Raw genomic sequence first — 22,371 nt, 5'->3', positions numbered from 1 at the left:
AAGAAAAACAAGCCTGGGGCGAATGAAAGATGAGAAGTTATCAGAGTCCTGAAGAATTAGCAACCACGACATGGAGACACCACATCAGCTGGAAAAAGAGGTCAGCCCTAGGGGTGGTAAGGGAAGTTGCTTAAAACATGTGGGCTGGGCTCTGCAGGATGGGATGAACATGGAAGATTGCTGCCATTTCTGAATTCTGAAAATATTTCTCTCTGTCAAACAAAGCTGATTCTCCTTTCAGGAGACTTCTTAATCCAGGAAGACCTTGAACACCTTTCTCAGAAATAAACCACCGGAAAACAGATTTATTTCTAGAAGGCTATGGTTCACAGATCACCTTTTACTTTTAAATGACTAAGGAAAAGAATCCCATGAGCCTGCATCAGAGAAGCATTAGATTCACAGTAAAAATCACTCACTCCAGGTTTGGATCCTGCCTGTCTTATAGTGTCCAAAATGTGATCAAATTGTACATGAATAGGAGCAAAATCTACCCCCTGACACAAATTACTCCAACTATTTTAGCCAGTAGAGTTATTTTAGGTTTTCAGTAGTGAAAATCAATGCACCCTATTAGAGTCAGAAGCAAATGTAATCTTATTTATTTGTTTGTACCTTAGGATACACATGGGAGGAATTACACTCTAAGTCATACCATTACAAATCTAATTCTCCTTCTTATGAAAATTTACTAAAATTCATCTATGAGTCAACAGTATGAGCTTTTACAACTCCTCTGAAAGCCATGCAAGCTACAGAAAAAATCAGAAATAATTACTGGATGTCTCCTTGTAATGGTAGTATTTCTTTGCAGGTGGACATTGTCACAGAAGTATTTCCCAAAATACTGCTGGTTCTTACATTGTCCCTGTACAAGGCACCATCCTGCAATTTATAATTAAAAATTCCAAAGCCATGTTATACTCATCCTACTATCTGCTGTTATGATAAAACCTGCCAGCCTGCTCTATTTAAAAATATTATTGGAGGGATTGTAGATCATTTGGTTGCAAGATTAATATTATTTATAGCAGTGGACTTTGTAGAACAATAGAATTAAAATTACTTTCTTGAAATTTAAGTCCTCTGACTTCAGAGGCTATCAACAGGATTATTTTTTTTTAAAGACAGTCTAGCAAAGACTGAAATAACAAGTGTTTTTTTCCTCATGAACAGCAACTCTGGATCATGGCAAATCCCACTGGAAGGCTGTTTCATAATGCAGAGAAGACTTTCCTCAAGACAGAACTAGGCAAATGCTAAGCATCACTTCTCACACCTTTCCACTCTCATTACCTAAATGAATCTTTCTCATCCTGCATCTCAGCAAAGACAAATTGGCAAAACAACAAAGACACAATTCATGGGGAGTTGGAACTACTTGATCTCTAAGGTCTCTTCCAACCCAAACCATTCTAATGATTCTATAAAAAGAAGAATTTGTGGCTTTCACCTTAAAACTTCTAGACTCTCCAATTATCTTCTGAAATACTGACTTATAAATAACTAAAGCTAAGCTTTTTGCCACATTAGTGAGCCTTTACTTGTGTCTATACTTTTTAAGTAGTGTTTGGGTGCTTGTTGCCTGCTCAGGCTGCCAAAGCCTCAGTCACAGCTTTGCTGAGCACAGGTCCTGTGCCACGTGTGCTATTGGCTGTATGGCAATAAACTGGCACTGAGGGGGCTTGAGGGAGGTCATTGTCCCAAGGCACCAGGCACAGCACATGGATTGGCACTGCCTGTGCCCCAGCAGGAACTGGAAGTGCCTCTCTACAAAAACTCTCCACTTTCTTTGGAGGGAACAGGCATGGAAAGGCAAACGGCTGATCCTCTCGACAATACAGAGATGTTCACAAAAAACATCCCTCTAGGGTGGTTCATCTCCTCAGAAGAAGGCCAGGTTGGATGGGGCTCTGAGCAACCTGGTCTAGTTGTATTGTCTCTGTTCATTGTAGGGAGGTTGTACTTGTTGACCTTTAAAGGTCCCTTTCAATTCAAACGGTTATATGATTCTAAGATTTCTGAAAGAATAAACTGTAGAAAATGAGGTGTGAGGTCAAAAAGACTGGTCTGAGGCTATCCAGCAAGTCAGAGGCAGAGATGTTGCAGTCAAGCTAGGAGACCCTGCACCTCCTGAATCCCACCCCACTGCCCTGCTAAGCCCCTCCTTGTCCCTGATTTTACTGTAGATGTTTGCCTTCTCAGGGACATACTCCACTAACATCCTAGTCCATTTTATCCCTTGTGTATCCACTCCACAGGCTCTTGTCATCACAAAAAAAGAAGAACAGAGTCTAAAGCAAAGAAAAAACTGACAAAGAGTCTCTGAAGGAAGTGATGACAAATCTGTGGTTTTTGAAGGGTGCTACCCTCTGTAAAACTCCTCAAAAATGAAGGGTGAACTTGAAACAGAATGAACTGTGTACGGCAGGGATGAGAACATAGGGTAAAAAGCCTACATGATATATGCAAAGTCATATCAAAATGAAGTTAAACCAGAGCTTGGCACGCTTATTGAGTGTTAAAAAACATTTTCATGTGTTTCAGAGCTTTGTAAGGACTTTGGAGCAAGTGAGAGAACGATGTGGTTTCGTCACACATACATCACTCACCTGGGGGCCAGGAGGCCCTGCAGAACAGTGCGATTCAGGCAGAGAGGAAGCCTGTATTATCTGGAGCTCATGACACAACTCCTCCATATCCAGCTTCTATGAAACATCAAACATATGAGTGAACATGCAGCCACATGTAGCCTGTTGGAGAAATGCATAAAAATCCAGCTGCCATACACTACAGTCTCAAAAGAGTTTATTTGCTTCCTTTGGGAGAAGTCTGGGGCTTGTCACAATGTTATCTTCATGGATGCTTGAACATTAGCACTTCAGCATAGCCTCCTGCCCCATGCTTCCTTCCCCTCCTCCTCTTCCTCCTTCTCCTCTCACAGAGGCACATCACAGCCTGGCTGCCCCTCTGAGCCAGCGTGGGACCCTGGCCTATTCTTAGACATGACCCTGCCCTCTCTGTCCCACTTTGCCAGCAGCAGCTCCTCTCCAGGAATAGCATCTTTTCTCTAATAATAGAGACTTCACTCAGAGAGGGCATAGGCAGCATGAAATTCGCTCCAGAAGATACTAACCCAGAGGCATTCATTCACTGCAGTGCAGAGCCAGTGCCTTAAATGATCAATGAACGTGTGATCTCTTGACTTCAATATTAAGCTTTCATGAGTGAAATGCCTTGTTTATGTCATATGACAAAAGTGATCTCCCCTGGAAACAGAGATGAACACTGAGCCAGAAACACTGGATTAAAACAACTGATCTTCAGCTTCCAAGAGAAAGGCCACTTTCCAGTAAAGCTCTGACTACAGGCTCCAGAGAACAAACTGCTCATAGCTTAATTCACGTGACTCCCACCCTGCTCATAACTGCTTATTTTCATATCATGTTTTTATGGGGAGATGGTCTGGAGGGTGATTTTAGGCTCAGAAGCTCTAAGATGCTTGCAGGAATCTCAGGGACCCTGGTTCCTGTCTGATTCTTACTGAAGGAGTACACAACATTCCTAAAGGCATCTTGTCTTTGGATCTCCTTTCTGTGGAAATCAAGGCACAGGCAGGGGAGGTGATGAGGAAAGCAAAGGCAAGTGTATTTTGGTCTGGAGAGAACAGCACCCTGAGTTCAATCCTGACCAATCAGAAGGCAATGGAGGATTTTACACTGTACATTTTCTTGGGTTACTTCTTGCCTGACATCTTACTAATCATTATTTATGGAACTCTAGCAATAATTGCAGTGTTTGCATATGGTAAATGAGTATTAAAATTAAGGAATAGGAATTACTGAGTAGGTAGAAAAATTCTTTATGTTGGGGTGGAGAATATGTTAGCAGAACCTGCAGTAAGAGGACTTGGGCAAATTGCTGTGTCATATTCCCATTGTATCCTGCACATGCTTATGTCAGCATATGTTTATGGACATATATCACACATGACAGGTTTGTGCATGGGTGGGTGAGTGAAAACTGCATACCAGCATCTCAAACACATATGTGCTTCTGCAAAATGAAATGGTGGGGAATAGACTCCACAGGATGATTTCAGGACCTTCCTTTCACCTACTAGGTAAGGCAAATGTGATGCAGAACAGGACATCTACATCTACATCTACATCTACATCTGCATCTGCATCTGCATCTGCATCTGCATCTGCATCTACATCTACCCTGAAATCATTGTGCAGGATGATTTTTGATTTACCTTTCTGTCCTTACTGGTTTACTGCATTGCCATGTCCTCTGGCTCAGGATTGCCTTACTCTAAGAAGGTTTCAAAATAGAGTAAGGAAAATATTCTAAGTTAATGGAATTAACTGCAGGAACAAATCCAGCCTCGTGTCACTCCTTGATCTATCTGATATTTACTTCAAGCCCCAGTCTGGGATGCTGTGTGATTGTCCTCACAGAGCCTTATCAGCACAGCCAGGCAGGTTTGCTGAGTGACACCACAACGTGCTTGAGACAATACTTCATTCTTTGTCATTACAACTCGTGTAAAAGAAGTAAAAGCCACACTTACAGTGCTCCAGCTGTGCCTGAAGTACGGTGGTGGGAACAGGGGCGGTGGAGGAGGGCCAAGGAGGCAGCATGCTCTGCAGTTGAGCTGCTTCTTCTGTTCCAAACAAGGGAGATCTGTTCAATACAAACACTCAACTGTTGTCTTGAAGAGCACAATAATTTCTTTCAGAATAAGAGAAGTTGCCATTTCATGGTATTGTCCTACATCCTGTATGCATTGGTTGCAATGCTGTAATCCAAGCAGGGATTTAAGAAAGCTGGTGGACCCTTAAGTCTCTAAGTTCCTTCTTGTGCCAAAGGATATGGAGAGTGTTAAGCTCCAAATGTGGCTCTGACAAAGGCAGAATCTTGAAAATTCCAGATAGGTGACATTACAAAATGAATCAAACATTTATTGCTTTCTCTACTCTCTGTTCCAAAAGTGTGTTACAAATAACATCTTCTGGTCCCTGTTACATCCCACTTGCCACCAGGAAAGCTCTCACTGCTGTTTGCCATCACCTTCCCTGTGAACTGAATCACTTTTGGCACTTCCATGGTAAGTGGGAAGTCTGAAGCTGCTCCACAACACATTTCCTCGTATTTCCTCTGGAAATGCAGCCAGGTTGTCGTATTCCTGATTTGTGTGTCATCCTTAAGCATAAATACCCCACAACCCAAGCTTAGCTGATACCTTTGTCACAGACTGACTGGTAAGACAAGACCTCTGTTGTGTTTGGCAGTGTCTTTGATGTTTTCTAAGAGGTAAACTTCCATCAAAATATAAGAAGCTGTGACCAAAATTCACAAAGGAAGATATTAAGATGGTGCATTTATACACTGCATTTTTTTCCTGAATCTTATTTACTTCTTGGGAAACACATCTCTGATCAGAGTGAGAGCCTCCTTCATAGGTTTTGCCAAGGATAGCAAATATTTATTTATGCCTGTTGGTTTCTCCCTCTGGCTAGTGGCAGCTGAAATGAGTGCCTGATCTGAAAGGTGGCGGGGAGCCAAGAAGAAAAGCCTATGGTGAAGTATCTGGTATTAATAGAAAATCTCTAAATTAAGTTTCTGGGAAGACAAACCTGATGAAATTGCTAGATTTGTGTGCAAATCAATTGCAGGCTGGATATTAGTCATGTCTCAAGGTAAAGGAAGAACAGAGTTACTTCTAGTTTTTCGAATGTCTCAGAAAATACATTACCTCAGTTCCACCATCCCATGTTATTGGGGACATTATTTTCTCAGTCCTGATGCACAGAAAAGAGCTGCCCAGAGGAGTGGGATTCAGCTACCAGGGGTAGTTCATGTCATTCAGATTTTTTTCCTCTGTTAAAACACTATTTGTGATGATACCTTTGATAACCCAAGTCAACTGAATTCTGGAAGTGTCCACAATGAAGACTCTTTCTCAGTTTTCCTCACGAGTTTGAAACTCAGTCAAAAACTTCAATTTAAGAGAAAGGCAGATTTATTAAGAAATTGTATATTGTTTATTTTAAAGCTTTGAATATGTACTGAAAATGCCAATGTCCTTTAAAAAGTAAACAGAGGTACGAGTCACCGGTCTCCAGAACTTACAAGTAATAAAATACAAAGATACAAAGAGTTCAGTTTTGTATTGGCTTAACCTGAATTCAGTCACTCTTATGCAGCTGTAAATAAGTTTTTCAATTTTTAACATGCAACTTCTGCAGTTGTCTGAGTTTCAGGATTGTATTTCAACCTATTGCATTGGGACAAAATAGTGCAATATTAAGGTAATGGACAGCTTGTAATTTAACAGGGTATAAAGCGTGATTATTTCTTTATTTTAGGCCATATCCCAATATAATCTTTCTTAGTATCACCTCATTTCATGGTCTAGACAAGATTTCAGTAGGATTATTATCGTTCAACAAGAATAAGAATATCAAAACTAGCCTGATGTGGCTTAGTTGCTAAGAGATAACTACCAGCAGCTTGTTTTCTGCAGAAAAAGGTTTACATTACTGCAGTTGTACTGCTACTTTAAAAAAAAAGTGTTGTTCTTGAAATATTTTGCAAATATAAGATTAAATACAGATGTACAGCTATAGTTCTACTATGATACTTATTGCATCCTCATGCGTAAATTCCAGTCCTGGGTTACAAAAAATTTGGATTCTCCTTTTTTAGAAGAAAAGCCTGAAAATCTGTAGGACAGCTTTCTTGTGAAAAGCACTGTAGCTAACTGAGATGGTAAAAAAATAGCCTCTAATTTTAGTCTTCATCATATTATGAAACTGTAACACAAGTCAGGTTGAAGCCCACTCTGGGTTTGCTGGTATGAACAGTGATAGCAGGTACTGATCTCAATGTGGAGCCAAGCAAAATTTAACTACCAGCAACAGAAATAGATACTATTACTACAGATATTATTAGACACTATTACTAATAGATGCTATTACAATAGATAGATACTAAATTCTGATCGACACTATCATTATATACCAAGTAATTATGTATCATTAATAGTAAAGATATTGCTATATAGGACAGGTATCAATTATGTAATGACTCGAGTAGTTAATATTTCGGGAGCTCCATCAGCAACCCTGGCTATAGTCTGGAAGGTGCCATTCTCAATCAAAGATTTAAGAAAAGACTGATTCTAGGTCAAAGAACCTTCCCCACTCAGGTATGACAGGTGATATGACAGAAGAAGGAGCAAAAAAATGAATTATTCACAAAGGGACTGCCGGTATGACTGCTATAATCTGATCTTCCGGGAAGCACCACATCTCTTTGGTACTGATTTTGTCAGAAAGTGCTAGAGGTCCAAGATGCACAACCATTACAGTATTGCCTTGATTTATATCACAAAATGGTTACCTTGGCAGCCTTACAGGCTCACTGCAAATGCAATGCGTATTTGTAGGCTCCAGGTTAGCTTTGTTTGCTAAACACAGCCTCAGAATACTCCAGTCCCCATCAGTGGAAAAAATCTCAGCCCAAGAATAGGACTGTCATAGTTTTCTGTGAAATATGAAGACCCTGCCTACACAGAGCATGCATTTACATATCTCATACAGAAGCTGCTCTTTCAACAACTTCAGTGCCAAACATGTTCAATAAGAAAAAAAAAAGACAAAATGAAAATATCCTCTTAGGACTTATCCAAGAGGCACTTGTTTTCAAAGAACATAAAAATTAAAATAGTCACCTTTGAAATAGAACGTATTTACATTCTCTGATTATTTTTATGGTTAAGGCTATAACCATATTTATATGGTTAATCCAATTCAACAAGAAAGTGACTTTATAAATCTATGGGTATACTGCCAATGGTAGCTTCAGAAAACAACATACTTTAGAAAAAGTGTGATGTTCTCTTTTGTTCCTGCAGATTTCTTGTGATCATAGCTGGACTTTGGGAACTCTTCTTCAAGCTGGTACCACACAGAGCCGGAGAGAAGCCTTCACCCAGGCTGAGTCCCCTAGAGTGAGGCTCATATGAGGTCTATGAGGCCTCCCAGGGCAGATCCTAGAGAAATCCTCAACTCCACAGCCACAACAGAAATACCAGATATCCTACCCCGGATTCAAGTCAGATTTACAGGATTTCATTGAAAAAAAATCGTAAATAAACCATGAAAGTGACTTTCATCCTAAAATCACAAAGCTGTAGGCTGAATGCCAGGAGGAAAGGACAAGAAAGGAAAAGGATACTTTACATGTGTTTCCCTTCCTATTTATGACCACATTGATCCAGCAAGTCCTGACGGGAAGCTGAGCTATTATCCAAAGTCTTCTCACCCTGACAGCAGGGCTGGTGGCTTGCCCAGCCTGTGACAGGCAGATCTCTGCTGGATGGAGCCCTCTGACGGCTGACACCCATCACAGATGCTTCTCCCACTCGGATGCCGCTCAGAATTAATAATAAACGAGCTGGGCAGACCAGCCAGTTAATGAATGTGAGCTTGTCCAGCTGAAACTGAGCCTTTCATCTGCTTTGTTGTCATTCATTCAGGCCTCTCTCAGCCTCTTTGCCAGGACAGAAGAGCACCACAGGCCACAGCCACCCAGCTCCAGCCTGTACATCTACTGCAAGTGACCAGGCAATGTTTTCCTCTTAAGTTAGGAAAGTTAAAGATCTTGTCCAAGGTGCTTTTATTTACAGAGCAGATGCAGGTATTAAGCTCTCCTTCAAAATGCCAAAGATAAGTTCCAGCATTACCAATATATGCTTCTTTAAAGTGTGTTTCATGTAATTTTTTGGCCCAAAGTGCTTTAAGGACATATAAGCAGAGATGAGAATGCAGCTTGTGTTTGGAGCTGGGTTGAACAGTCAAGTTAGTGAATTGTCTGCATCTCTCAGTACATTTTTGAACTTGGACCTTATAGTTGATGGCCTAAATATATCCTTTCCTATAAACCAGATTTAATATGCCAAAGAAATATTTCAAGCTTAGGTAATGGTGTCTGTGTAGAGGAGGTGGTGACCTGTGAAATTCCCACCAGAGTTACAAGATGAGACACAGAGCTGCAGCTCTCCCCTGCCACTAGTTTCCTTTTGCTTAAGATGGGCTTCAGACTCTTTAAGAAACAGAAAAAAGCAGATCAGAAATTATTTCAATTAATTTTAGAAAATTAAGAAATCCAGATGAAACCTTGCAGGTTTCTTTTAATAGAATCATAGCATTCTTTAGGCTGAAAAAGACCACCAAGTTCTAAAGGTTAAACTAGCACAGTCAAGAAAATCTCATAAAAATTTGGAAGTGCTCCATTTTTAATCTCTGAAGGACCACAGGCTGTGGCAGCAGCACTTTACCAGCTGATGCACACTCAGAAACTGTCATAAATAAATGTATTTAAAAATCAGCCAGTGTTCACAAAGCTTGACAGCAGCATGATCCCTGGCACGCTGCCTGGACGGCGGGTCTGGATATCCACCTGGCCACAGGAGCAAGGACACTCTGCCCTCCATCCCCACCTAACATTTAGCCCACGTCCCTCAGCAGCTCTGGCAGCCTGGCTGGGGAGCGAGGTCAGCCCTAGAAAACTCTGCAGATGCGGCAAGTTGTGGGAAAGCAAAGGGGCCTGCGGGATTTTTAAGCAAAGGAAAAGCCTTTTAGTCCCTGTATGTAAACATTTCAGACATTTTATCTGTGTGTATGTGCGTGTATGAGGACAACAAGTATGCCAGAAAGGTTATACACTGTTCTCTCAGACTGATTGCAGAAGGAAAATTCTGAGATCAGTACAGGGAGAGAGAGAGAGTAGAGGATTTTTGTGTGTTGGCTGGGCATTCTGTTTCTCAAAACAATGAAAAATGCCAGTAAAATCTAATGGGTATAACACTTCAGTGGGTTATAAAACAGGTTTGTAAAATAAATCTGTTGTTTTATAAATCCCAATAACCATGATAGGGCTATTCTGTGCAATTTCCCTCCTATTGCCTTTCACTTGCAGAGCTCCAGAGCTCTAGACACTGCTAAACAATGTTGACAATTCTATTCACCCCCCATCAGTTCATGAGAAACTGAAGCACAGAGAAGTTCTGCAAGTCCCCCAAGTCCAGGGGTACCAGAAACAGCCTTCCAACCCGGTGAATTACAATATCTCATCTTGATTAGTTTATGAACCAGATCATAAAACTCCACTGCTTGTCACACCAGAGCAATACTGTAAATACTCTGAGTATTAAAGCCCAAGAATTTACCATAATCTGTAGAAGAGCCTGAAGCACTAAAGATTAAAGCAGGATAGATACTGCCTCAGCCCTGAAACACTTCTACATGTCATTCACTGCCACACAGTCCTCTCCCACTTTGTGTAAGATCAGTAGCAACTGAGCTGAGAGACACCAGTTCCGCCCTTCTGCAACTGCAAGATCATAATCTGTCAGTGCTGGCATGGATCAAACACGTACTTGACTTTGATGTTGCTCCACCATATGCTCAGGCAGTCCCAGGCAATCCCTATGAGACTGTGGGTGTTACTGTGTGCTCAAAAAGACTTCAGAGAAAAGCCTCTCAATTCTTCTTTGAAAATTCATTGCCATCAACTGGATTAATTCCTCACAATTCCCTTGCTGCAAGAGATTCTCAGGCCAGCTGACTTTATTCTCCTGCCTTTGACCGAAAGACCCAACTATATATTGACTTTGTATTATAAAGATTTGTTAACTTTGTAGTTTCCAGAAGCTGATAATCTGTCGCCGCTTCCCTGGGTAGAAGAAAACTGAAATTGTAGCACTGCCTTTACTTGTGAGCATTTCCCAGAAGCCTGCATTTATCCATACCCTCTTGTAAGTTCCTGAGGAAAATGGTTAACCTCTTTTCCCCTCACTGCCTCATTTCTCCTCTGTGGTTTTCCTCCACCATGTTGTCTTCCCAAATGCTCTTTTAGCATCACAGGTGTGTGACTACAGAAAGAGTCCCCACAATTTCCTTTCCATTAAAGGGGTGATTTCCTTGGAGAGGGGACGAAATAGAGCACCTAGGTTGGGGTTTGTTAATTCCTGTAGAGTTTTTCCTCTCTTCTTTATTTCTGATCTTCCTCAAACCATTCTCCCTAGATATGAAGGTCTTGCCCTGTTCTTTTCTACCTTCTAAGCTGCAGCACAAGACAGATCTCCCAGCTGTGTCCTGGCTGAGTGCTGTGCTGCACCACGGCTGATTCTGCAGCCACATACCATCCTAGTGCCAGGAGTTAAAGACTGCAGGGATACAGGGTTTGTCTATTGTGACAACAAATGTCCTCCTGTCTGAACACAGCTGATACTTTTCTTTGGTTTTAACTAAAATTAGCTGTTTCTTTTGCTGCAGTCACATTGCTGGTGCTTCTTTGCCAGTAGTTCGCCCATGGGAAGCCTCAGTGTCTGATAGGAAACAGATTGTCAAATGCAAGGAGGCTAAAATGTGAAGTCACAGACTGTTCCCCTCCTGTGCAGGGGTTTGGTAATATTGACATACCCACAAATGAACTGTCTGTACTAAAGGCAGAGGCCTACAAGCACCATCTATCTGTAGCTATGGGGGGACTAAACTGATTTTGCAGCACTTTGGATTGCTTGTTGGTGGAGCTTCTATCTTTTCACTGAAAACACCTGATTTTGAAACAGCTTGCTTTGCTGTGATGGAATTTAAGCCTCCACATTTCAGTCTGCTGGTAACAAAAATCTAGTATTCATCAGCACGTCCAATACCCATGGACTACAGACAGTGCTATCCTCATTCATGGCAATGGTACAGCATGCAGAAGCTTGGACCATCTGGATCTCCACGTCAGCTGCAGATCACTTTCAGCTGAGGTTCCCATTTGGGAAATGCCGCCTGTCAGAAGCATTCATAGGTTATAGAAAAACCTCCAGATCAGTTACTGCTTCCTTTGCTGGAAAGCCAAGCAAGCACTGCCTCAGCTCCTGTACAGACATCTGTCCCTGGCAGCTGGAGGACTTCTTCACAACCCAACAAGTGAATGTCATGATATTCAACTTCAACAGCATTCCACTGAACCTTTTCCCTTTGTCTGCATTATCACTCAACCTTTTTTGACAAGACAAGCCCCTTGTCAACCAGTAATGCCATAAACACATCAGAAGCCTCTTTCTTGTTCTGCATGCAAGACCAGGGCTGTACTTAAGGAGCTTTGCTGCAAATAGGTTCTGGCTTACTCACTAGAGGCCATGTCCTCTTCTGATTTTTATTTACTGCTGCAAGGCAAATGCCAACCTCCTGAACTGCCTCTGGTGTCCTTTCCTTGTCCCTTACCCACAGGATCGAGTGGGCTCCTTCTCACTGGTTTACTGTGAATTTCAGAGCATCTCTGGGGGACCTTGGCCTCTGTGGATGACATCAGTGCTCCCTTTGCCCTTGCTGACGAGAAGGTGGATGTAGGCATGGAGTCACGGACAGGCTGTGCACCAGTGTGGCTGCTCTGCTCTCTCTGTGGCTTTCTCAGCACAGGTGTTGCAGCATACACCACCAGAGAAGGTCTGTGAGTCCTAAGGTGATTTCTTTCCTGAATATCATCTACATTGACCTGAGCAGGACACCCAGTTTGGGATTTTCACAGGTCATATTCACCAGGGGAGAATATACAGATAAAGTCAAATCAGGTAGTTTTTTAAATTCTGCATATTTAAAGACCTATTTACTTGAAGCAACAGTAACCACACCATACTAGGCTGTTAAATTGCTGGCAGCTCAAGCATTTCTCCAGAGGCTGCTCAGGAGCTGTCCTCTTCATCAGCTTAGAAGGGTAGCCACTACGCCCTCCTTTTTTTCACTTATCTTCCCATTTGGGCTATCAAGTTAAAACAGCCATTCCAAGGTTATTTTCTCCTCTGAAGCTGAACAGAGAATCTACTGAAAGAATATTTTGGGTCCCTTTCAGGCTCGTATGAATCACAAACAGGACAGAAAGCTTTCAACATCTTGCCCCAAGACCTTTGGCAGCTCAGCTCCACAGCTAGGTGACTGCTGTGCCTCATGGTCAATGATATTTTGCTTTCCTTCTTCTAACAAAGCTGTAGCCTTTGCCAGTGGCTCATTTCCATCAGGAATTTTAATCTAACCACAGCTTTCCTTCTTATGTTTGTTCCATGAGAAACCCACTACCAATGGTACCAGGATGCTCAGCACCCCCTGGGCCCATGCTGACTTTACAGAGAAGAGCCAGGCTTCCCTCCCTGGTCTGATATTTTTGATTGCTAGTCACCCTTTGGGCTATTTCCCCAGCAGGCTCTGACTGCTGCCTTTTGAGAGTCTTCAAGCTTTTATTTCTCATCTTGTTTTAAATTCCTTCTGCAACTTTCTTTCTCCTCCAAACACTCGGATAAGTCATTCTCTTGTGATTTTACACAAAAATATTTACAATTACTCTCTTTAGAAACAAAATAAATCCACCTGACATCTTTGCTGTCCATTATGACAATAGTTAGGGTTCCTGCAGGGAAAAGAAAACCAAGCCCTGATGATGGGGTCAGATATTCCTTTTATGGAAAGACAGCCCTGATCCCAACTCCCTCAATGTCAGGAATCATCCCTTGTTTCTGGCTCTTTTCTCTCCTGCTGTTTCTCTCACAAATACACAATGTCCTCTCCCCACAGCACAGCACCACAGTGGCTCCCAAGGTCCCTTCTCTGTGCTGCCCAGGCACAGCTCTCACCCTACACAGCTCCTCTTCCCAGCCCACCTTGCCCATCACCACACCTCCAACAGTGTCAGTCCACAAGAAAACATAATGCTTTTCTGCAGTTCTGCCACATGAAGTCTGGTTGCAAATATTACACCTTTTTGATTCAAAGAGGATGAACCTAGTGCCCACTGAGATATAATGTTCCTTTTCTTCAGGAAAATTATAGGACAACAGCAAAGAAATCGTGAGGAGTACTGCCAATAGTGCTCTAATATCCTGTTGAGTTCTTTTAAACTAATCCACCCTAATACTTCCAAAGGACTGTGAATCATTATTGACTGTAGGAGTCAATTAAATCAAGGGATGCACTTGTGGCACGTATAAAAGGCCAGAAGAAGCATTGAGATGCAGTTCTTTTTCTTCAGATGTTTCTGGTACTTTAAATACTGTCCCATCTCTCTGTGAAACCTCGGGCCTGGATGAGCAATAAAGGGGAGGAGAAGGAAGGAGCAGGAGAGGAAGAGAGTCTTTCTACTACCTGAATTTGGAAGGTGGCTTCAGGGTGGTTCTTACAAGGTGCAGACTGGTTCATGTGGCCCTACTAAAAGTGACTACAGAACTCATGTCTTCATCGTGTGAGTGCAGCAGCTCAGGAACCTCAGTAGGGTAGAGCTTTGAAAAATAGATGTAAAAGACACCACAAACAAGCGGTGTAATGGGTGGGATATGACAGGTTACCCTGAAAATAACCTTTATTCTCCAGGGGCTGAGTTCCCCTTGCTGGGGGTCTTCACTGCCGTGTGGAACCACAGCCACACACTGTTATAATATGTTATAATATTATTTCCTAGAACATTTTCTCCAGAAATGATGCTACAGCACCATGAGACTCAACTCTTTGGAGCTGACATGACACTCAAAATGCTTCTAGAAACAAGGGTTGCGTGAGGCTGATGGGACTCTGAGGTGGAGTTGGCAGAAAACAAAGATCCAGATTATTCTTCTTTCCCCAATTATTGTACCAACACCTCTCCACCCTACAGGCTATTTCCCCTTTGCTTTCTAGCTACTGCTTTGTGATCTGTAAACCTTTTTATTTGTGACCTGTCGCTATGCAAAGATGTGTGAGGACACAAATAAAAGTACTTTTAGGCCAGAAGTTTTCAGACATACCTGGAAGATACCCAAATGTTTTTTCCCAACTACAGTAAAGCCAAGAAATTGCTTAAGAACATCCTCTCTGCTAAATGGGATTAGTTTCAGAATTTGAAAGTGTACCACTGAAATTCATTCTTTAAATGTGGAATTGCATCTTGATGCCAAATACAAATAATTGACTCAGCTGATAGTCAGAGAACATTTGAGAAATGACTAAAATAACTGAGAATGTACGTGGAATTAATTCACCTTCATTGTAAATGGAAGTAATTAATCTCCTGTGCCCCCTGTCAGATTTCTACCAGAAAAATCACAACTTACTGTTTTTTCTTAGAAGTTTCTTAAAATGCAGGTGTAACCAAATCACTAAAGGAATCCCTTATTAGATAATTTTTAATACCAAATAACCCTGATTAGCAAGTAATAATGACACACAGGTATGTCTCTTAATCCAGCCCTGCAGCTGTGGGATTGATAGAATCTTTGGCCAACTGCTATTTTTTCCACATATTAAGCAAACATTGACAATACATACATGACAGGAGCCTCATGAAGAGCTTGCTGAGTATAAAGGTGATTTTCAGTGTCTTGGCCAGAAGAACAGAGTGTGGGACTTTGCCATGGAGCAGACTGTGGGGTGGGGATCTGCCCAGCAGGGTCTTTGCAGATAAGACCCCAGGACTACCCTGTGGAAAATGCCCAGCCTCTGGCATTTTCCTTCATGTTTACCTCTTCTACCATGTTTTTAGCAGAGATGACAAATCTTCCTCCTTAGGGGCAGGCTACTTGTTGAACTGTTATTTCTTAACAGGATACTCAAATGTCTTCTGTAGACACACAAGTGTGTGCCACAGGAGAAGGCAATGGAAGCATCACAGTCTTGTTTGCCTCTGTGGCATCTACAAGCACCAAAGAAACATAAAGTTCTTCAAAACAAAGTTTGAGGTCTGATGTTATTGCAGTGCAATTTGGAATGTATCAGAGAAAATAAATCCTGGTGATTCCTGTACCTCGCCGTTAACTAACCTCAACCTGATGGAAAAAGCACTTCCCAATCGAAAAGAAATGGTAACAAATTTAAAGGCTTTTTAGCATCTTAGAGAGCTTGATCATAAACCATCTGGCTCCATGGGTACAGCTGAGGGATATGAGAGCAAGAAAGGCCACGTGTCTTTAAGTCCATGTCTAGGGTTGGTTTTATTTACAGACTTAAAATATGCACCCCTTTGATCACTGTGAAAGCCATGGGGGGATCTATAGGTACAGCAGGCCCTGACCTACCAGCCTCAGTTGAACCATCTCAGATCTGACACTGAAGGAACACAGGACATTAGTCAGAACATCTGTATTGATACAGAATAACAGACAGAAGGTGGGAGACAGCAATTTGCCATAAATTGGTGAAAATTCCTCAGAGAAGATGGAGTCAGAGCTCTCGCTGGCTTTCCCCTTCCTCCGCCTAGAACGTGACTGAAGGAAAGTCTTGCTGCTGAAACTGTAAATTCTGTTAAGAGGGATTTCCAGTGCCCTGGCTCAGCTGACAACTAATTTGTTTTGTCTTTGCCTAGCAGGGATTTTCCATGCAGTGGGCTCTTGTTTGCTATGTAAGTCATCCGAGTATTTGTTAGTGTCATAGCCGGAGCCAAATGATGTTTATTCTGCTAACATCCAGTCGGGCTCCAGCAGCACTCATTGAGGTCAAGGCTTTATTTATAGAAGCAGATATACATTGAGATTAATTTTCTTTCCCTTGCTGTATTCTATCTAAACTCATCCAAAACAGAAAGAAACATGCAGACATGCAAGTAATAAACTAATTGGGCCAGATCCATGCATTAGCACAGCACCACAGAGGCCAATGGAAAAAAAGCATTTTTGAACAGCTGAGGATCTTGCCCATTATTTCTCATGGGGAAGGGAAGGGAGGGGTTTAAAACCAGAAATTATAAAGCAAAAAGCAAAACTGACCAAGCAACAAAATGTCCTGGCGTGTGGTAGAGCAGGTCTGCAATGCAAAATCCCTCAGCCAAGATCTGCAATTTGAAGTTTGTTTTTTTTTTCTCCTGTGCTCCCAATCACCAGAAAGTGCAAGAATCAGAGTGCAGAGCGCTCCGAGCAAGGAAAAGTAATGACTTAAAGCAATTTACCTGCTGAAAGTGAGAAGACATTGTCAGCGTACGCAGTCTGAGACAAAGCAAAGCAGAAGAAAAGCAGCAGGTAAGATCCCCGGACAAGTGGGCTGAGGACCATCATGCTGGCTCTGCCCTGGCAGATCCCAGCTCAGAGGTGCAGGGCTGCCTTGGGGCTCTCTCTCTCTCCCCTCTCTCCCTCTCTGCCTTGCCTGCTCTCTGCCTCTGCCCTCACTATGGGATGTGTGTGTCTGTGTGTGTATCTCTCTCTCTCTCTCTCTCTCTCTCTCTCTCTCTCTCTCTCTCTTCCCCCTCCCTCTCCGTGCCTTTAGGAAGAAAGAATGCCAACCATTTCCCATTAAATCTTCTCCTTACACTAGACACAGTTATATTTAACTCCTGTGCTGGATCAGTTGCCCCTATTGTGGACATTAGCTGCTAAAACTGAGCCATGGGGGATTCTGGTTTTGCTAACAGAAGCAAAAAAGCACTTTGGATAATAATAATTATGATGATGAGCAGGAACGAGAGAAATTAAGAACTGGACTGTAAACAGAATCTTTCAGTACAGGCAACCAGACACCGGCGTCGAGATGGATAAAATCCCTGATTGATCATCTTCTACAGGTCACTAATTGTCTTAATGAGAGAGATGAGCAATGACCTAACATCTGCTTATCCCTGGTAGCTACGAGTGTTGCATTTGTGTACAGAGTGCAGCTCAAGGTGTGGGATGCCACAAAGGCTTCACAAACTGATGAACACATTATTATTTTGGATTTACGTGAAAATGACAGTATCACTGACAGTGCCAGATATTGCCGGATTGCAGAGCTCACTGATGGGGTGCAACAGCGGGAAGAAATAATACATGTGCCATGATGGGGTGCATGAAACACTATCAGCTCCGGGGGTGGAGATGGTCAACACACTACACAGCACTATGTGAAGAAAACAAACCTCCCACTCTCTGAAAAGCAGTAGGTGTCCTTGCTACCTGTACAAACGTTTGGGGTTTCTGTGCCTTATTGCAACATGCAGGGCTTTACAGATTAAAAGATTATATCTCTGAGTAAGTAGCAGAGATATCTTCCTCTCTGCCTGGAATCTGATAGTGGTTTCCATGAAAATCAGAGGTACATCCTCTGCTGTGAAAAAAATTACTCTCTTCTAGATTGAGATGGTTTTCTTTGCTCACTGTTTATAGTTTCTGCCAAGAAAAATGTGAAAATATTTTGGATTAATTATGGAATTGATTTTTTTTCCCATTTGAGAAGAGTTCTCACTGACAGAAAAGGTGACATGTCCCCCTGAGCATTAATTCCACTGAAAAAGTGAGATATTTCCACAATTCTGGTTAAACAGTCTGGGCTGTTACTTTCAATGCATTGCAAACATATTGACAAAATCCTTCCAAATGTAATGGCTAGATGGGAAGAATAATGTCTGTCTTATACATTTTTAACCCTAAAAGACAGGCTTAATATAACCATAATGCTATCTAAAATCTCTTTTCAGTACTGCAATATTTTGGATAACACATTTTCTACTTTAATTTAATCATATCTACTTTATTCCACTGTCTGTTAATTTTTAGTATTTGGTTTTTCTTAGTGAAGATAATAATTTGGTCTCTTTCTTCTTTGGCCAAGATAACCATGGATTAAGTGACTACCATTAGTTTTTTTGGCATGCTACATCTCAGAGGGAAAGGAATATCTCTTAGGAAGTTTATTGTGACAAGCCCTGAGCATGCAAGATAAATGTCCAGCTGCAATTCCCATGTTAGAATCCTGCATGGAAGCCGGAAAAAAATTGCTCAAAAGTTAAAATGTCAAGATTGTATTAAAACACACCACCTCTGAAAATATGTGACCAACACAATAGTTAGTCAAAGGAACAAGTGAATAATTTCACATCCTGCAGAAATCCTCCTGCAGTCTTTTAGCAACTGAAAATTTGGTAGAAATTTCTAGTAGAAAACAATTTCTATTTGATAGGGAAATAATTAATCCAATAATAAGAGAAAGAACTAGGATCATGCAGTAGGACCAATATCTTTCCCCTCCTTCTGTGATTCCATATCAAAGGTATCCAAGAGTGATACAGAAAGCCAGGGCTGGTTCAGAGTTATGAAAAACACATGAAGTTAGCTTTGCAGTCAATTCTCAAATAGAGACTTTTTAATCCACTTATTGCAGTGGAGAGAACCCTGATTAAAATGGAGGTTTTGTCAATGAGCTCCTTTCTTTCAGCACAGCATCTCCATGACTCTGAGCCTGTTTGACTTGAAATGGTTCTCAACCAATATGAGAAGAAAGCTCTATGGGCACACTCTCTTCTGTGGAAAACACACCATCTTCCACAAAAACTTGAAAGAAGACAAGGCTTTGGAGTTCCATTCGTGTGAAGATGCCTCATCCTCATGATGTAGTTCCAGTCCCTCTTTAGATTTTAGTGGAGAGCCCTCATTACAGGGCAGCGAGCCAGGCCATGTCAGAGTGCAAGTCCTGAGTTCTATTTCCTCTAATTTTGAGGTGTGGGCCTTACCAGCTGAGACTGCTGGCAAGGTTGGTAATGGTTTCACGAGAGAAGAACAAAGTCCATTGGAAATAAAATGGACAATAGCTGTGGCCTTACTGATTTGACTTAGGCAGGTGACAGCGCAGCAGACTGACTCTCCCTGCTCCAGGCTGGATGACAAGGCTGCACACCTGGTCACACAGCTTCTCTCTGACCCCCATGGCATCAGGGCCTGTGGCAGAGAGAGTCCTGAGGAGGGAAAGTGTCACGTAGCAGGGGGAGTCTGGCATGAGAGGCTTGACAAACGTGTGCTTTCCAGGCCCTGGGCGCTGTGAACTTGCTCAGCCAAGCAATACATTTCTCCAGCTATTCCTTATTTTTTTTTTAATTTGTGGTAGATGCCATAGCAATTAAAATGCCAAAAGTCAACCTACACATAATGAAATAAATGGTCTGAAAAGTTTGTCTGTTCAAGAAGCTGCTTCTTGATCTTTTCAGCCTAAACTTGAGCTCTTAGAAGCACATGGAAGAATCTGCTGATGATAACACCATGTAAACAGAATTTATGAGCTTTTTTCTATGCAAGAATTAATAAATAATTGTTAAAAAGAAGGCTTCTTCCCAACCCTGTTCACTTTTGGTTGGCAGGTACTGCATCAATGAGACAAGGTAAAATGAATATAGTTAAAATACCATCAATCTCAAATTCTTTCAGGAACACCATTCTAGTTAGAAGGACAAGATATTCATGGAATAATTTGGGTCAGATAGGTCATCTAGTCCAATCCCCTGCAATAAGCAGAGACATTTTAACTAGATCAGGCTGCTCAGAGCCCCACCCACCTGAACTTAATGTTTATAAGGAAGCAACATTCACCATTTATTGGGGCAAACTTTTCCACTGTCTCACCATCCTCACCACAAAAGATTTCTTCCTTTTATCTAGCCTAGATCTATCCTCTTTTAGTTTTAACCTATTCCCCCTTGTCCTGTTGAGATACTCAATATAAAATGGAGATTTCTAGTTCAAAAGTCTGAAAGCCCTTTTGCTGAGTGGGGCAAAGGTAAAACAGCAACCCCAAGTTAATGCAGTAATTCAGTAACAGCCCTAACTGACTAGGGAAGATGATTTATCTTTACACTCTTCAGAGCATATTTGTTTACAGAGCAGCCCAGCTCTCATCCTATGTTTAAAAAATGCATCTTGAAACATTAAAGTTGCACTTTTAGACTTAATTCAAAGGCTCAGTCCTTCACTTCTTTTCACTTCTATGAGTAATCCCCATGCATACATTTATTTTTCTACTGAAGACCATAGAACAAAAGAGTTAAGGACATGATTAAAGTTCATGGGATCATTCAAAGTGACTTCCATCAAAATTACCAAAACCACCCCACTTGTGTTCTTGTAATGTTGGAGGGCACAACTAAGCAGAACAAGTTTAAAACAATAACTCAGATGCTAACCTTTATAAAAGCACTCTTCTTCCTCTGTTTTTCACTTCATTTTTCTTTTAAACCTCGCCTTTCGAACTGCAGAACACACAATGCTTCTTGGATGAAATGCACTCATCATACATGCTCACACATAGGCAGAGAATAAAGATACATGTCCAGGATTGCCAGGTTTTGAAAATCTGGGGCAAACATGCAAAACCTCAGAATGATTCATAGAAAAATGTCCTACAGGACAAAGAAGATGGCCTTGACTATCATAGTCCCAGCCAACTGAGGTCTCCAGTCACCAGGATCTAAGCAGATAAATTGTCTTCAACATCCTCAGATGGTGAACCACAAACAAGTCACAGCTGTAACTCAGTCTGGTCTTGGTACATGGTAGAGGAGATGGAAATAGTGTGCAGGGTAATTTTTTTCATCTTTTTTTCATTTGGATTTTCTACTGCTATTTACTTCTATTAGTAAATGTCTGCAGAACTCCCTGCCTGTACCAGTATTGCTGCCGTGCTGCTGGAGGCACAGAAAACAGAAATATCTGGCAGTAATTGGCTCCCACAACTCCTAATTTAAGTGATTTATCATCTAGCTTGCCAAAGAGCCCAATGAATTGAACACCACAAAGCACAACCTTCTTTTTTCTCTGTCAACTGCCAATGTTTTTTTTCAGAAAAACAACCTATTAATGTCATTATTTTAATGCTCACACTAAACTCAGGGTTTATAATTCCAGAGAGCTTCACAGATGCCTGGCAATGCAGTATCCTCTTCCTGATTTTCATAGTGCAGTACAGCCCATTACACCACTGAGATGCAAACAAACATGGATCCAAACACCAGCGTGTACATGCCTAGGAAAATGCCCCCAGACACAGGGATCCTCTACAGAAGGTTGTAGTGCCCTTCAGATGGGTGGCCAAAGCACCACTAATTCAGGAAAATACTCAATCATGAGTGTAACCACAGGGCTGCAAGTGAAAGCAATGAAGGTGTTCCTGAAATGAAGCATATGCTTAGGTGCCTTGCCAAATCAGGGCCTGAAAAAGCTGCAGATAGCTTGTCTTTTAAATAACATGAAGCCTCATTTTCCCATGGCTCGTTTTTCTCTCTCCTGGATACTTCTGGGCACTAAATGTTTTGGGATTCTGTGACTTACAGAATGCAAAACCAGGAGCAGAGCTGCTAAACCCACTTGGAGAACAGTAGTAGAGGACAAAATCCAAGGGTTTACCCAAAGGCTTGATGGAAGAACCAACACTATAAAGCTGGGAAAATGTAAAGAAATAGGTCACAGTAGAACAGCAAGAAGGTTTTGATTTTCAGGGTGTTTTAAGCAAATGGGTGGCTACAAGTGCTGACCACGACACTACAGCAAGCAGGACTCAGAGTCCTCTGGCACCACAGCTGTTGGGCAAGCCACATCCATGGAAAACTGCCCTGTTT

At 41.7% G+C, this 22,371-nt stretch overlaps 2 protein-coding genes across 3 annotated transcripts in view; one reads left to right on the top strand and one right to left on the bottom strand.

Annotated features, from left to right (window-relative positions):
- Nucleotides 1–17,135, bottom strand: part of COLQ (collagen like tail subunit of asymmetric acetylcholinesterase) — a 39,092-nt gene extending 21,957 nt beyond the window's left edge. Inside the window, exons 1-3 of one of the 2 annotated variants that reach the window (XM_088052763.1) lie at nucleotides 16,969–17,135; nucleotides 4,577–4,689; nucleotides 2,613–2,708 (exon numbers count right to left, since the gene is read on the bottom strand). In XM_088052763.1, coding sequence (XP_087908889.1) covers nucleotides 2,613–2,708; nucleotides 4,577–4,689; nucleotides 16,969–17,074 — 315 coding nt within the window. In that variant the 5' untranslated portion in view covers nucleotides 17,075–17,135. The remainder of the gene's footprint in view (nucleotides 1–2,612; nucleotides 2,709–4,576; nucleotides 4,690–16,968) is intronic. The other variant, XM_088052767.1, reaches the window with a different exon arrangement.
- The window catches only part of BTD (biotinidase), a 40,630-nt gene continuing 35,072 nt past the window's right edge, over nucleotides 16,814–22,371 (top strand). The window contains exon 1 of the mRNA XM_088052726.1: nucleotides 16,814–17,038. The gene's annotated coding sequence lies outside the window, so the exon portion shown is untranslated. The remainder of the gene's footprint in view (nucleotides 17,039–22,371) is intronic.

Source organism: Pseudopodoces humilis, chromosome 1 (genome assembly GCF_049639895.1).
Source record: "Pseudopodoces humilis isolate 2021_Gansu_Grassland_sample_001 chromosome 1, ASM4963989v1, whole genome shotgun sequence".
Lineage (NCBI taxonomy): Eukaryota > Metazoa > Chordata > Aves > Passeriformes > Paridae > Pseudopodoces > Pseudopodoces humilis.
This window is presented reverse-complemented; position numbering and strand designations above follow the sequence as displayed.